This window comes from Strix uralensis, chromosome 6 (genome assembly GCF_047716275.1).
Source record: "Strix uralensis isolate ZFMK-TIS-50842 chromosome 6, bStrUra1, whole genome shotgun sequence".
Classification (NCBI taxonomy): Eukaryota; Metazoa; Chordata; class Aves; order Strigiformes; family Strigidae; genus Strix; species Strix uralensis.
Window position 1 is genome coordinate 15,178,152 of NC_133977.1, and position 17,157 is coordinate 15,195,308.

Below are 17,157 nucleotides of genomic sequence, written 5' to 3' on the forward strand. Positions count from 1 at the left end.
AGTGCTCTTAACAGGGAATAACAGTTGCTGAGGTAGAGCTTCATGTTTGAAGATTTCCAGTTACCCTGTGTTCACTTGTTGATCTTTGAGTCTCAGTTCTAAGCACAGCAAAAGAAGAAATCACTAGGTAAGTATCCAGCTCCTTAAAAACATTTTTGTATTGCCTTCTGTCATTAGTGTGCACACAGGGAATTTTACAAGCTCTGAGTAGAAGCTAAAGCTTCGTTAGTCTCTCTGTTTTGTTTTTAATATGTTCATTCTGTTACACCCTTGTTACAGCTTTCAGCATTAATGGTATCAATGCAGGTGATTATTTAACTACACAGGTAGATCCTCACTGGAATTATTTTAAGAGTCTAAATCCTTCCCTGGACTCCTGTGCTAAATACTTTTTCTCTCTGTGGTACCAGTTTGTGTCTGTGAAGATAACAGCAGAGAGATTAATAGACTGTGAGAACAATTAGAACCTTAACAAGCGGCACATGCAGCAAGCAGTTACAGAAACAGGCAAATCTGTGCTTCCAGATTTTAGGAATAATTTTCCAAGGTAGTTGTTGATGCTTGTTTAGGGATTCATCATGAAACCATTGAGAGTTGTGCTAAAGCAAGGACAGCTTATATACAGAAGTTTGTCTGTTACTTGGGCATGGCAAGAAATGTGCAATCCAAGTGAAAGAAACCCATTTTTATTTTTTTGAATATTGAATAGAAACTGCAGCACACAAGCATACTACGCCATGGGCAAAATAATTACTGCAACCTGGTTTATGGGGGATTTTCTTCCTAGATCCTCTCTCTCCACGCATACTGCTCAGCACTTTCCTCTTACAAGTCACCTCCGTTCTTCAGCAACTTCCAGTTCTGTGCATACATCGTGGGCTCCCTGCCTGTCACACTGGCTCCAGCCAGGGTTCAGGCAGATCAGAAGTACTGAACTTTCACAGTTCCCTTTCCCTTAGAGGGGAAGGCTGGATCTTCCTTGGTGTGCATTGTTGACAATAAGTGAGCCAAGAGATTCTGAAGTCAGAGATGTCAGACTGACAGCATTCTTACACAGACTTTTTCCTTAGGAATCAAAAGGAAGAAGATACACCAAATACAGTTAGTTATGCTCAAGGAACTAGTTATCTCAGGCGTTCATGGTAAAATAATTTGGGGTTCCAGCAAGATTGAACACATGCCATAAACAAGGTCTTACCAAGAATGTCCTCATATAATGAGTTATGAATCTGATAAGGAATTCATCAGTTAGGAATCAAATCTGTCAGTTATCAATCTCCACCATTAGTCTCCTCATACAAAGCAGCTGACATCTAGTCAATTCACAAGGAACCCCAGCAGCTCCACAGACACTCGTTCATAGGAAGGAGGCAGGCAATTCTGGCTCACACTGACTTGGGGTACCATCATTGTGTCCCTCCCTTTGGTGCTGTCTTGTTCTCGGTTCAGAGTTAAGATTGTAGGGACAGATTCTCAGGTAATCTGACAGCCTAAAATCTTAACTCTAAACACAATTACACAGAATTTTACACAAAGTTTTGCCAGTATCCAGCTTTTCTTCAGCAGCTGCTCTCTTCAGTAATTTCTGGAAATGTTCTTGCACACCAGTGATTTCTGATGTGAGCTTCTTGAAGCAAGCTGTGAAAGCAGTATGTAAGGAAACCACATGCACATAGGTCGCTTCACAGCACAGTGCTCTTATCTGCTTATTGTACTACTAATGGCTCTGATTACACAATGCCATGAAGGGAATGCAGCTCAGCGCTGCGCTTCTCGGCGGTTTGGCTGTGTGTTCCCTTTCTGTCACTTCCTCATGACTCAGATGGGAGGAACAGCATTTAGCCATCCTTTAACTAGGAAGGAGTTTTCTCTGTTAGCTTGAAATGCATGAGAACTTGTGGGGTAAGTTGAGCCATCAGAAAAATGAAATGGGAACAGGTTGTGGTTTAACCCTGGTAGACAGCTCAGCCCCACACAGCCATTTGCTCACTCCCCACCAGTTGGATGGGGGAGGGAATAGGAAGGGTAAAAGAAAACTCATGAGTTGAGATAGCGTAACAGGCAAAGCAAAAGCCACATGCACAAGCAAAGCCAAACAAGGAATTCACTCACCACTTCCCATCGGCAGGTGTTCAGCCATCGCCCCGAAAGCATGGCTCCATCACAATGGTTGCTTGGAAAGACAAACACCCTCACACCAATATCCCCCTGTCTTCCTCCTTCTTTCTCCCCCAGTTTTATTGCTGAGCATGATGTCACATGGTGTGGGATATCTCTTTGGTCAGTTGGGGTTGGCTGCCCTGGCTCTGTCCCCTCAAAACTCCTTGTGCAGCCCCAGCCTGCTCGCTGGTGGGGTGGGGTGAGAGGCAGAAAAGGCCTTGACCCTGTGCAAGCACTGTGTTACCAACACTGTTTTCAGCACAAACCCAAAACACAGTAGCTGATATGGTACTATGAAGAAAGTTAACTGTACCCCAGCCAAATCCAGTACACAGGTTTTCTGTCTTTCCCCTTCTTTTGGGAATTTCTGCTAAAAGCTTCTCTTGGGTTATCCAAACCTACGCACCAAGAGCGCAACTGCAAGAGTTACAGATGCTTTAAAGTGGAGACTCCAACCCACAAAAAAGGCCTTATTTGTATTCACTTCTCCATTGTATAAAATGCTATTTAAAGGCTCTTGCTACTGGGAGACTGTCAAAAGTCTTTCTTTTAGCAGTGTGACCAACAAAAAGGAAAACGAGCTCAAGGCACTTCCAAGTCTCATCTGTGCAGAACCACTGCAGAATTTATTTTCAGAATTGCCAAAATCCCATTGATTTAAAACCCGATTTTCTCCAGGAAGCTCTTCCTTTCACCTTCCTCAGGCATGCCTGAGCTTCTGTGGTTAATTCTAGCTCTTTTTCTGCAGCTTTAAAGGCATTACAACTCTCTTCCCATATTACATCCAAAGTGCTAGAGAACAAGTGGGGAAAAAAAAAAAAAACCACCTCCCCAAACTCTCACACTTTTACATAGCATGTACACCCTTAGAAAGCAGCAGCCAGCTGTACTCCTCCAGCTCAGGCATTTCAGGAAAGCTGAAATCTCTTCAGTTCAACAGGAACTTGTATACTGGCATTAATTTTCTTTTCATATGCATCATGAACAGCTTTGATGCAGAGAGAGCACATAGCTGGAAATCCCAGCTCTACCAGTAGCTAACGTTCCTCTGGTGCCGTTTAGCTGCCTGTGGCTGTAATGCTTCTCCACTGTGGGACACCTTCTGTAATGTCATTAGTTAGTTAAGTTGGTAACACAGGCCTTTGTTCTGAGGACATGCAAATACAAATGCAAACATGTTAAGTACTTGTGCGCATAAATACAATGAATATTAGGAAACCGTGTAAGTTACCTACTTGCTAGTGAAGGGAACTTTGTCAATGTCTCGTGCAACCCAGATACCGGTGTTCCAGCTTTACGGCTCCATCCTGCCTAAGCATTTATAGGTGTGACCGTTACAGAGAACAGCGGGAAGAAAATGTCTCCTCAAAATGTGCAACTCTCAAATTTCAGCATATGAAAAGTTGAGCTGAAAAGTCAACTTCAGTCTGACAAGAGTGCAAGCCCTTCTTCTCATGGCAGAAAAAATAAGAAAACTAAATAAATATACAGAATACTTACCGTAGGATAATGGTGGTTCCTGGTTCTTTGAGATGTGCACACAGACTACTAGAGGAACCGCTGCCAGTAACTGTTTGATTAATTCAAGTAAGAAACTGTTAATTGCAAATCAATATTGTTCCCATTCTGTACCACTGAAGAAAGTGAGTGTTTTGGGGAAAATAGTCAGAACCTTCCAGCCTGAAATGTGAGTGCAAGGGGCTTGGGCTGAAGGTGGTATGCACAGCCCCAGGCTGACGTGACTGGCAAGAATTTGGCACCTCTGGGCCAAGGGAACTTCAGTGAGACCTACACAAAGGGAGTACTCTTCAAGGGTAAGTAGCTTGGTTTCAATCTCTAGTCTCATTTTAAGCACAAATACAACCCAAAACAACCCCAAAGTACCAGAAAACATGAACACGTTCATTTAAAGTGAGGCTCACATTCAAATACTCTGTTTAGAGGTTGATGAGCTAGTCTTCATTTGTGAAGTTTTTTATTCTCAAGTAAAAGGCTTTTGAAGAAGGTACTCTGTAAGCGTTGTGTTCTAGATTTAAGCATCGCACATTTACTGTGCAGTCAGATCGCAGCTTGTACTGCACATCTCCCACCTCTAACTCCATAGTATAAACATGACAGCAAACAGCCCAGCTCAGCCTGATTAAGTTTTTAAATCAATTTCTCAGCTTTTACAGCCACCACTTGTGCAGATACCAACTCAATAAGCTTGTCTACAGTATAACGATCACTAAATTTTAGCCAAAAAAGGCCTATTTTAGGTTTATTATAGAACACTGGTATAGAAGATGACATCTGGAACAAACCACACAAGATACACCAATATAATGAAAAATGGCATGTTATACATGTTTATTATCAAATTTACATTCCACTGTGAAACAAAAATAAGTGCAAAAAGCAGATGAAAAAAAATAACATGAAGTTCCCAGACTGTTGAAACATTGTGTGTAATCCCCTCATCTAACAGCCAAATGAGGCCCAAACCCAATATTCTCCTTCTCTGCTGCTGTTTAACTCCAGTAGACTTTTAACTTTGATCCCAGGTATTTTGAGCATGCAGGTATCACTGAGTTTATCAAAACCAGTGAAACTAGGAAGCTATAAATTTATACTTGGTTTAAGCCAATCTGAATAAAAGTAAACACCAAAGAATTTCCTTCTGTCTCTTGAAACTTTCACAAGCATGGCTAAGTCCTTTCTTTCTAGCATCTGTTTTTGTCTCAAATCTGCAAGATAACAGAACCTTTCCAAAATGCAATTCTCCATTCCTTCTGGTTCCACCTCCTGCTCAACCAAATCACACCATGCAGGATCAAAAGATCTTGTGCAGGATCTCAGCTATCTTAGTCATACAAGTTTGTCTCCTCTCTTATTGGAGGCAACAGAAGCCAAATCAGTTCCTAGAATGATGGCAACTTTTAGTATGTTCTCCAACACACGTATGTTGTTCAAAAAAGTTTATCTTCTAGGTTTTGGCACAAAAACAGTAAACTTGGAAGAAGTACCAATTTTCCCTGTTGCTGCAAGCTAGGCACGTATATACAAAATGCGCGTGACCATCCAAAGGTATAAACGCATGACAGATTCTCCACAATGCCACACCACAGCATCAGCCAACTGGATAAACACACAACGGTGTACAGGTTTCTGCAATACATTTTCTTCTTGCTTTGTGTAAAGTATCTGATGATACATTATCCTATAGAAAACAAAACAAACCTCTTGACATATCCATAGTATTGTTTGAACTGAACCAGCTTATATTGTTGGGCTACAGCATATGGAAGCATCCCAAAAATAAACATGCATTTAATGTGCTTTTAGATTAATTTTAACTGAAACCTGGTCTGCCAAAGGAATTCTGATTTAGTTAATTTGCTGCTTCTACTGCTAACACACAGAACAATCCAATGGCTGGAGTTATCTAATAAAACTAGTTAGAAACACAGTGTAATACCTTCAAAAATTTATCTGTAACTTACATGTATTTCTATAATAAACACATATAAAATGGACATACTTTTGACATACTATACACTTCTCTAATGATACCAAACTGCCTAATCTTTTGTTAACTCATTCCTGTTGTTTCCCTAGAAGTTACAAATACACAGCAGACATAACCATCATCGTTTAATGGAGACCAAAATTGCCTCCCCCACTCCTTTCACTCTTGCTTTATTTAGCTAGGCAAGACCCTGTGCACAGCCAAGTACGTACAAACATAAATACTTACGTGAAGAAATTAAATATTTTTCATTTAAAAACCAAAATTAACCCGTATATAGTATTTTAAATAAAATTCACCATTTATAAGTGTAAGATTTTGCTTAGAGAGCAAAAGGCAACTCCAGGAGTTCCTGAATATTTCTGTGCGCTGCTGACAGACAAGCTTCTGCTAAGAACCCCTGTGCAGGTTTGAAGTGGTTACTCCTTTTCCTTTTACAAAAAAAGACATATCAAAGAGTCATCACAAGTTCTATAGAATTATCATCTATAGATGATAAAAGCAGAAAGGCCACATTACAAGTTTCCTATAAACCAGGCTAAAAGGCTTTCGATTTCCTACCCTACTTCACTCAACCCTGCAGCAACAAGGGTGCCAATTATGGTGGATGTGCCTTATGGCACATGCAAATCACCATAATTATACTGATGCTTCACATGACACACCCAGACAGATACCAGCTATGTCCCACATACACTGTAACAAGCAAGGTAAGCTTTGACTGTTTTATCCAATTGTATGGAAACTAAGCTTTAAAATAATTTTAAAATGTTGACAGGTACAGTGAAAAATTACATAAAAATTAAGAACCTGTTTCCATTCAGGTCACTAGCGAAGACCCATTCCTCCAAGGAATTTTGGGGAAATTTCTTTTCTTCTTTAAGTTACACTATAAATCTACTGTAGATTATTCAGTTATGACTAGAACCCTGGACAGGAAGGAATCCAAAAAGCAGTATAGGCAGCAATATTTTGCCGATCACCACTTAGATTTCTAAAACTGACTTCTCTTCTGAGACAGAAAGTCTGCCTCAGCTTTGTTCAGAACCAGGGTCAGAACCACTCTCCATTAGCAAAACACAGGATTTCAGTGTAAACAAAACTGATGTACGTTCATTAAAATGCTACAAACAACACTAGCTTTCATCTTCTTGTTTCTGAATATAGACTGGTAAATTTTGCTCTTAATGAGAAGTTTTAAACAAAATCCTGCCTAAAAGCAGAAATAAGTGAATGAAAGGCATGAAGTTTACTGCAGAAATCTCAAATATACAGAATGCCCACCTGTCAAGAGAAGAGTCAGCTTACTTAATTTCTGACACTTGTCTTAAAGTAAATGCTCTCTGCTTATGCCAAATAAAAAGAAACCCTGGATCAAGCACCTAGGTTTTATCTCCTTTTGCAACACTGAAATGTGCCTGAGTTTTTTTGTATGTGCAAAAATACCATCATTTTAAAAGATGCACAGCACACTTTAGAAAGATTTCTTAGTTTGAAGTTTTTATCCTAATACATACTTTCCTGCTTCTTAATTCTTATTCATTGCATCTTCCTCTGTGTGCTTCAGAAGCTCTGGAAAGAAATTACTTTGTTAATACCTCACTAGCACAATTGCACTCTTTCAAAATATAAATCCTGACCACTAGTTTCTGCGTTCGTAAAAAAGAAGTATTGTTTTCTTATGTAGAATTAAAGGTTCTCTCCCCTGCTTCTCAAAGTGGGGAGGAGTTCAAAAGAGTACAGTTCCTGAAATGGAAAATACAAGAATAAAAAAAATATCCAAGTTTTCTATTTGCTTGCTACAGAGAGGAACTTGGACCAATAATGCTGGTCAGACTGTTATTTTAATATTGTATTTAAATGATACAGCCTGACTGCTAACAACTACTAACATGCTATGGTCATATGGTGGAAAAAATAGAACAGCACCTGCAAGACAGTTCTACCCATACAGTTTAAAAGGTTAAAATACTGAGAATGTTTACAATAGTATTTTATTTTTGCTTATGTTAAGACAGATGCTGAAGGGGATCTCAAAACTAAGCTTTGGTTTCTTCTTTCTTATATTCCACAAAAGCCCTCTTCCTCAAGCCCAAGCAATGTTCTTTTCTCCTTGATCCCAACGCTTCTCTCTCCCACATCTTTAACATGCACGTGCCTTCTCCAACTCTTCTGTAACACATCTAACAATGCCTGTACTGGATGTTTATCCCTCAGGTATTATTTACTATGCTAGAAGTCAATCATTTTTCAGAGCCGTCAGTCCTCCTTTAGGATATCCATTTTTGATGACTGTGTGCAAACCGGAGCTCCCAATGCTCCAATCATGGCTGGAAGACTCTGGTTTCTTCTCAGTCCTGCCATTAAGTTGCTACCCGCATTTAAAAACAGAGCAGAGTCCTGCCTCCGCAAGCTGACTTCTGGCCCCTGGTTCTTCCTGTGGTCCTGTGTCTCAGGGGGCTTGATCACTCTGGCAATACCCAGCCTCTTCAGTCTGTCCACTAGGTTCATCTTCAGCTGGCCTACGTCTGGAGCGTTACGAGAGGGCTTTAGGCCATACATTTCTTGCAAGAATGTTTCTGCTGGTCGAGAAGCCAGGAAATTTTCTGAGTGATGCACTCGAGGCTCAAATGGTGGAGGGGAAGGACAAGGTGAACGCGAGGGAGAATTTGGTGGTGTAGAAGGAATGGGGAGAGTTCGAGGGGGCTGTAGCAAAGGCAGTTTTTCTAATACAGGGCTATCGTAAACCTTGGCAGAGATGCCTCTTTCTTGCAAAAGTTTAGCCAGACTGCTTGTGCTGCTGAAGGTAGTAGTTGAATCTCTTCTGTTGGTGAGAAATTCTCCAATACTAAGCCTGTAAGACACAGCTGGAGTGCTCACTACTGGGTTTCCCATACTGCTGCCAGCATTTCCAAGTGAAAATGGCACACCCAAGGAGCTGAAATAAAACAAAAATGAAAGAGAGAACATGCGCACAATTAGACTATACCTGCTCTGCTCTGTATTTGCCTTTTAGTATACAGAACGCTCCAGAGAAAGTAAACTATTGCTATTAGCTGTGACAGTTTCAGCTTTAGTAGATTCAGAATTACTGTTCTGAGAAATATTTAGAAGATACTGGGTTGACAGAGAGGTTTTCATGTAAGTACCAATGAATTTCCCTTCTGTGGTCACCCACACTATATTAGATAGAATATCAACATAGATGTCCAGTAATAACTCAGTTTAAAAAAATTATAACAGAATTGGAAAAAAAAAATACGGTAGTATCAATTATTTTTTTTTACAATAGGTATACAAGACATCTGCTATTTAAGAGTATAAATTTACTTCCTTTAAGTTACCCTAACCTGTTTTAACGCTCACTCTAGAGAATTTCAAGTTTCCCCTCTTTGTAATTACAACTACTTGTATGAATAACATCGTATGTGTTGCCTAGCTGCCTTGGTATTTTTAAAAACTGATCCATGTATCAGAAGCCAGAAAGCAACTCCTATGCAGCAACATTTAGGATGTGAGCAGTCATCATACCTGGGAGTAACTTGAGTGACATCAGATGGGTGAAGGATCCTACAGGTAGTAAAGGTAAACGTGGAATTTGTGGAAGACAGACACTTCCCTGGATTTGAGGCTGCAATGTGGAGAATTTACATCCATTGAGGGTAAAAATAAAGACAGGTAAAGACTAATCAAAGAAAAGTTTAACATCATGTTATTATCACTGCTAATTTTTTTTTAAGTAAAGAACAAAGACAGCAAAGAGCATTGTTGCAAGGTCAAATGCCTTCCATTGAGAAAAAGACACTGAGGAAAAAAAAGAAAGGAAAAAGCCATGCATCTTACCAGTGAGTGGCACTGCTGCTGAAGTAATAGGTGGCAGGAAAATCCCTGCCACTGGCTTTGCCACTGTATATTTCTTTTCCTCCGGGAAGGACTGTTGCACTTGAAATGTTATACCTCCTTCACCTTCTTCCTCAGCATCCTCCTCCAAGTCAGAGATGTGGTACACAGTATCATCAGACAGAGGAGTAAACCCCTTTGTAACAACACCTGGTCTTGGGTCAAGAATGGTGCCTAGGTTGGGTCGAGCAAGCTGCTGCCAGTGAAAAAGGGTCTGAGATCCTGGTGTGACAAAAGAGAAGAGTCTCAGAGAGCCATCACCTACTACTGTATTGAGTTGGAAGAATTCACGATCAAAAGAACTCCAGCCAACTGGTGCCGACACTGTGATACACATGACATACTTGGATGGCAATGCCAAGAAAAAGCGTAACACTTAGCACCATATCAGAAAGCCAGGTAGAAAGAGGGATACTGATGAGCTAGTTGGGCACATAGCCTACCAAATACTACTACTTCCTCTTACGGCATATCGTACCTAGCTATAACACAGACCAGCAATGATTTAGTTGGCAAATTAATGTAAAATCCTTTCCTGCTGATGAGAGAAGGACGATCATCCTCTTACCTTCAATGGGTTTGACAATTTGCAATTTTTCTGGTAGGAGGACACGAAGATTACTAGAGCTGGCAGAGAGATCAGTGAATTCTGAGTTTGTACCCAGGGAAAAACAGCTTTCTGTCGGTGTACTACAGCCACTAGCCCCTTCTTTCTGCTCAGCCAGCAAATGCATTTTTCGCTCCCATTCCTCCTCAAAGAACTGCTTCTCACTCAGGTAGTTCTGACGACGAAGGGAGAGCCTGTGCAGAGCTGTGACCAAGTCATTGTCTCCAGGGGTTCCCAGCTGGCCAGGACTATGAGTGTCTCTGTGAGAAACATCAAGTAATAATAGATATTAAGACCATTAAATTAACTATTTCTCTCTTACACAGCAGAGGTCCAGTCCGGATTTTGTTTTGAATGTTAGTTTAAAAAGATAACAGGCTGTGTTTCCTACTTCAAATTCTTCTCAGAGATGCTCCTCTGGGTCATCTGTGTGTGGCTCTCCAACTGGTGTATGCCAGACTGGAAGGGCTTTGCTGTCATAACAACACTTGACCGATTAGATCCAGGGATTGGCAAAGGGGCAGGAAAGGAAGAGGAGCGGCCACGAGTGACGTTAGCAACCTTGACAGTGTCAAATACTCGTTTTTGTTGACTCCTGCAGAAAAGACAAGCAAACAAATGTGGTTTCCAGAAGCATTTTGGAAAAGATATAATAAAGAAAAAGCTCTGAACAAGAGACTAAAACTCTGCAGAGATCTGACTAAAAAGATTTAAGCCCAGAAAACCAGGATTGCCTAAGACACTCATGTTTGCAGGAGTACTCCTCTATTAAATATCAGAATTGCCACTTACTTTGACCTGAAAGACCTGAACCTCTACTGATAACCACTTGAGAATATTCAGGAGCATGTATTTTATTTATTTAATTTATATATGGTTTCAGAAGCATATATTTAGTTTATTACTTCTTGCTCAGAAGTAAGAGATCCAAGAACAGGTCTTCAGGGCTTTGGAAATTGTTATCAGTCTTTCAGCTATTTCATTTACCTGAGAATTTTTCCATAAGCATTAAAAGGGATAAAACTAGAGCTGCGCATCAGAGAATTTGCATCAAAAATCTCACAAATTAAAGAATGAAATAACATCCTTTTAGCAAATTCCCAACTTCCTCATAGAATCAAGTAAGAATAGTAGGTTTCAAAGTTGAAAAGATTACCAAATACTACAAAGCTTTTTTTATTAGGTTATGTAGAAAACTTAGTATAGAGGGAACATTTACATTTATAGATTTCCAGAGATCAGTTTCACATTACTTAATACAAGCATATGGAAAAATATCAAAATAGCACATAGAAATCTGAAAACATACTTTTGCTTGGAGAGAAGAGATTCATCACCCTGACTCAATTCCTTCCGCATTGTCCCTTCAATTTCTGCTGCAAGGGAATCCTAGAGAAAAATGGAAACCATAAGAGTTGACAGATTGAAGTCTTCCTCCTAACAAGTTTAGTAGAAAATTTTTCTAAAAAAATAGTCAAAAAATCTCCATTTGTTTCCTCCGTATCTATGTTTCGGACAAACCCTTCGGTCTCTGAAGGAAGGGCATGGGGGGAAGTTTTCCACCATAACTACTCCTATGTATAACCAGCATGGGTTCAGTTTTCATTAGGAACACCTGCTTTTTCTTGGTACTTTTTGTGCTGGTTTCTTAAATTAAGCTACAATTGTAAGAGCACTTCTTACAAGACCAAACACGTACATGAGAGATTCTGTATACACAGAACAACTGACCAAAACCTGACAAATTCCTAGCACAGCCCAGAAATTTTTGAGAGTACAGTAATCAGAACATACCTGACATTAATAAGAAGAGGAAAATAAATGCCTTTAACCCTTTTCCACTGGTTTAGTAATCTCTGGCAATTGATCTAAGGTCGTGCATTTCTGACGATGCTTAACATTTAATCTCACAAGATAAGGACCTAAAATTACATCATACACTACATAGAGGAAAAAAAATACTCTTTGAACTCTTGAAAAGATGCTTTGTTTCTTAAAGAAACACTGTCAAGTTATAAAATTCACAACAACATTGAACAATATACTAGCACCATTGAGCACTAGCTGTGGAACATTCCAATTGCCTTATTTAACAGAAAAGGCATATAAAAAGGAAAAATAATTTTAATCACAATGTGTCAAGTGAATGGTTAGTTTTCTAGTACATAATATTTGCAAAAGTGTACACATTAAAGAACTGAAAAACTGTTAGATCAGTTCCTTTGCCTACTACAAGTTAGTTCCTGCTGCAGCTCCTCTAATGGCTGTTTACTCATAGTTGTATGCTACTACAGGCTGTAGGTGTATGCCACACTAGCAGTTATTTATTACCACAGGAAATGCTCCACATGACTGGTGGTGGCAGAGACAAGCAACAGAGCTGGCCCTGCTGCGCAGCAACTTCACTTCTTCTTGTGATTCGTGCAACATCCCTAGACACTCTGCATTCCGATCTTGCAACTCATGTAGCTGAAAGAAAAAAGGTCATCATGTGATACCAGTAAGCTTCAAAGAAAAGACAGAACGAAACTGATTTAACTCCTACAGAAACCTATAGTGACTGATTCAACACTGTAATACTTTTCCAACTGCACAGCACATGCCAATATCTGGAATGGACAATGCTCAGCATAGCACCCACGCTGATATTAGTGGTGAAGTGTGAAGTCCAAATTAAGACTTGAAAAAGGAAAAAGTATGATGAAATCCCAAGGAAAATACATCAGAGCACTCTGCAAATACAGTAACTGCTGATGCAAAAGAAGCAAAAAACAGAACTTCCTTAAAATCTGATGAGCTACAGTATTCTTGACATAATCAGTAATATTCACACTAAAACACTCTTTCTCGTAACTCCCTACGTACAACACCTTCCTTGCCTTTCATACTCCTGTGAACAACAAAATTATTTGTGCAGACTTAAATAAAAATAATTATTCTTTTCCTTCAATCAAATGACTCCAACCACAATGAAAAATTAAAATCCCTATATAATTAAAAAACCAGTAGTTTCCATTCTCTCTTAGTTTTCTTTCTCCGGTATTCTGTTCCAAATATTTATCTAAATGTACATACACAGAAGCCTTAAGTACCTCTGCTGTCAGTTGTCTCTGAGCATCTTTGGAAGCTTGTAAGTGAAGTTTCAGCTCCTCCTTTTCAATCACATGCTGAAAGCACAAAAAGGTGCTCGTCATTTTCTCAGCCAATTTTCCTGAGAGTTGATCCTCAGCCATACTTTCCTGAAACATCCACTCTCTTGCAGCGTCATCCCTTGCAAGTCAATTTTTACCTGCTGTAAGCACTGGTGTGCACACACACATGCACACACACTTGCACACGTGCGTACACTCTTATCAGAATTCCCTTACTTCTTTGAGTTTATGTTGAAGATCAACAATCTGGGACAAGAGGGATGAGATTTCTTCCTGGTAGCGAACCAACTCCTCACTCTTCTCTGACAACTCCTCTGTTATTCTGGAAATTTGAGCATTTGTTTGCCCTACAAAACATAAAAGGAACTTAGTAGAGAGCTTTTCCCAACACATGACAAAAACACAAACCAAACCAAACCCAAAACCCAGAAAAAAATCAGTAAAAGTCAACAACAATCTGCAAAATGTCTAATACTCTTAGGAAATCAATTCATAGTACATAAGAGTAGATGCTTTATAACATCCATAAGGAAAAGATAATGAGAAATGGTGGGGAGGAGGAGGAGAAAGTTAACTTAAAATGTAGGTGTAACATACTAAGAGCTAAGTATGCAGAACCTGAAATACCTATCACAGGTATGTGAAAGGACCATAGCAAAATCCAAGGTAAGCTGCAAAAAATGATTTCAAATGACATACTGGCTCATGACCAAGACCAGACTTGAAATATGCTGAAGAAAGGCTCTGAATTGATCTTGGTTTTAACTACCATTCTCTGTAAGCAAAGGTATTTCGTCAGACCTTGCCTAAGAGAATAGTGGCCACCTACTCAGCTCTTGATTCTGGTCACTATCTATTCCCCAAAGACCCACTGCATACAATTTCCAGTTTCTTTTTTTCTCTGAGCAAGTACTTCATCAAGTGAGATGACAAAGCAACTCAAAAAGCAGAAATATTTTTATGCAGTTAGTACTGCTTGTAGGCTTGCCCTGAAAGCATTGCAAAGTCGTAATAAAGTCTGATCAATCTTGCATAAAGGTCACACTACAAATTAAGCAGTTATTGTAGCTCACAGATTTAATGCAGAACAAGGTCCTGCCCATGGGTCTGTAGACATTTAAGCTCACAATCAGATACCTTTTTCCTGAAGACACAAATTTTAACGCTGTAGACTAGACATCCTGTGGGAGAAGATTCTGTGAGTCTAAATTACCTAGCATGCCTACATGTGCTATAGAATTGCACAAAACAGAATTCACAGACATTCTCACTGAAGGAAAACAGGAGAGCTTATATGCACTAACTTCTATTTGCAAAGGATATATATGTTCTCAGAGGGAACAGAGTAAATTAACAACCAACTAGGTATCAATTCATAGTATTTTAAGGTCATCTGGAACAAGAAAAAACAAGCAGCAACCTAGTAGTCTTAAAACATACGCTTAAGGTTATTATCCACAAAGGAAGTAGCACACACCAAATGACTCCAGATAAAAAATTGTACCACTGGGTTAGAGAGTCACTACACAAAACCAAGGATTGTTCCTTATTGCTTCAGAATACTTACATGCATTGTGTAACAGTAGCTGCAATTCTTTACAAATAAGTTGTCCCCAAAGGAAATATGGACAACTGTTCTAGACAAATTTAAACACTTGCCAATTTAAATGCTTTGGTTTATAATATATATTTAAAAAATAAAACTAATGTGCTCCTAAATATATAGTAATTTAGAATGAGCATTTAAGACTCTATGCACTGATACATTTCAATGTCATGTGTGCTGAATATACAAGAAGTGTTTTTGTTGATTTTCCAGTGTCTGTAGGCTTTAGTTTAGAAGGATTATGAACTTTAGCTTTTGTGTTAATTTTCCCTCTCTAAGCACAGTACACATACCTGAAATTGAATGCCAGAGTGAAACCTGACAAAATACAGAAACGATTTTGCACTTGGGTAAAGAGCAAGACTTGAAAAATTAGCATGAATTACTGAAGCTCATTTTGGATTCAGGGATAACTAAGAAGGTGTAGGCACTATTTCCAATACCATTTTGCCACTCCAAGATACAGCCTGAATACTCACGGAGCTCTTTGACACAGTCATTGACCAGCTGCTGTTCCTTCTCTTCATATGTAATGGTTTCTGTCTTCAGATGGCAAGCCTTCAAGAAAATTATTGGTATTCCAATTTCAGTTTATCTATACATATATTAATGTTATAAATTTTTATTTCTGAAATTCTTGCAACTGAAGAATCTCCTATCTTTATAATTTCTATGTATCTGATCATACTTCCTAATCATTTTTTCCACCATAACCTGTGTCCCTGAATTGTATAGGTCTTTTCAGTGAAAGACCACAGACACATGAACAAAACCTGATTTCTCTCATGACTTTACTAAAAAAATTGTTGCTAAAACATGTGATTTGGTAGGGAAAGTAAACCAACACAGTAATCAGAAGTAAGCAATTGAATTTGCTTCAAAACATCTTAAGGCAAAAAAACCTTGAAAACTGAATGATGTTAACCAAATCTTTTATAGCACTGAAAAGCTCTCAGTAGAACAGCTTTTCTCCATATTCCCCAACTAGTCTATTTAGACTTTAAATTTTCTGGGCCAGAGACAGAGTATCACAAGCGGTCTAAACATCAAGCATACTAGAGTCCAACTTCTACTTCGATGGTGAGGCTATTAAACATTACACATGTAAGTTTTCTATATTCAGGACAGTTTGCCGGTAAGAGACTCATCATAAAACTTTGTAAATGGGTTTAAAGATTATCCAAGCAAGCAGAAGTACAGCTACACAAGTGCAGACAAACACATGTCTTTACATAATGCTGTCACATGAAAATTTTAAAAAAAGCAAATACAGGCTCAATATGCTTGAGGCTATTTTAAGTCAGTGAAGGCTATGTTATATCACAGAATGATAGCAGTCTCCTTTCAACTCCATTTTGTCACCCTAAGGTGGACTAAATTAATCCCTGGCCTGTAAAGTTCTGTAATCACATACACGGTTAGGAGCATAATAAAAGCAGTCTGATCTTCTCCTCCAGCACTACTAAACTTATCCATTTGGTCTTAGGGAGTTTTAGGAAGGATGTGCATCTCAGGCTGAATATTTTGGAGACAACAAGGGGAAAAGTATATTATGTTCACATTAAAGGAATCTAGTCCCTGTTGTAACAAGCTTACATTGGGAAAGGTTCACAAAAAAACCCCAAACCAAACCAAGAAAATCACACACACCAAATAAAAACCCCAATGCCTTTCTTAGAAACAACATTCCTCTTTCCTTAAAGAACTTTCCTTAAAGTTCTACTCTCCACCTCTGAAGAAGAGACACTGCATCTGTAGATTTCTTGTAACCTTTTCTGTGGTTCCATGGCTTTTATAGCCATTTATTTTGTGTGGCCATTTAGTCTCTATCCTTGTAATGGTGCAGTGCCTGTATTCATGTTTTATATGTTTTATATGCATTAAAAGACAGACCAATTAAAATAATCACATAGTCAAAACTAAGGGTGTCTTTAAAAGAATTTGAGTACAAGCCTATTAACCCTTAATATTGAATATAGGCTGACAAAAATGTAATGTCAAAGCAACTGAATTCCCAAGATACTACTACTAATCGCAGTCAGATTTATATCAAAACAGGTTGCACAAATGTGAGGGCCTGATGAGTCCAAGTACTTTTGCTGGTTGCTTACATATGTTCCCATATTCTTTCACATACCATAAAGGCACTGAGGAAGGACTGCTAGAGGGCTCTGAATCTAATGAGCAGTAGTGAAGGAAACAGAAGGATGTGAGAGGTGAAGGG

General features: G+C 39.0%; 1 protein-coding gene across 6 annotated transcripts in view; it reads right to left on the reverse strand.

Moving 5' to 3' along the window:
• Nucleotides 1-4,482: 4,482 nt before the first annotated feature.
• TRAK2 (trafficking kinesin protein 2) overlaps nt 4,483-17,157 on the reverse strand; it is a 28,229-nt gene continuing 15,554 nt past the window's right edge. For all 6 annotated transcript variants that reach the window (XM_074872886.1, XM_074872887.1, XM_074872888.1 and 3 more), the window contains 10 exons: nt 15,413-15,491; nt 13,544-13,674; nt 13,268-13,342; nt 12,507-12,644; nt 11,485-11,564; nt 10,567-10,770; nt 10,137-10,435; nt 9,512-9,790; nt 9,200-9,299; nt 4,483-8,606 (listed from right to left, as the gene is read on the reverse strand). In XM_074872886.1, the coding sequence (XP_074728987.1) occupies nt 7,928-8,606; nt 9,200-9,299; nt 9,512-9,790; nt 10,137-10,435; nt 10,567-10,770; nt 11,485-11,564; nt 12,507-12,644; nt 13,268-13,342; nt 13,544-13,674; nt 15,413-15,491 (2,064 nt within the window). In that variant the 3' untranslated portion in view covers nt 4,483-7,927. The remainder of the gene's footprint in view (nt 8,607-9,199; nt 9,300-9,511; nt 9,791-10,136; nt 10,436-10,566; nt 10,771-11,484; nt 11,565-12,506; nt 12,645-13,267; nt 13,343-13,543; nt 13,675-15,412; nt 15,492-17,157) is intronic.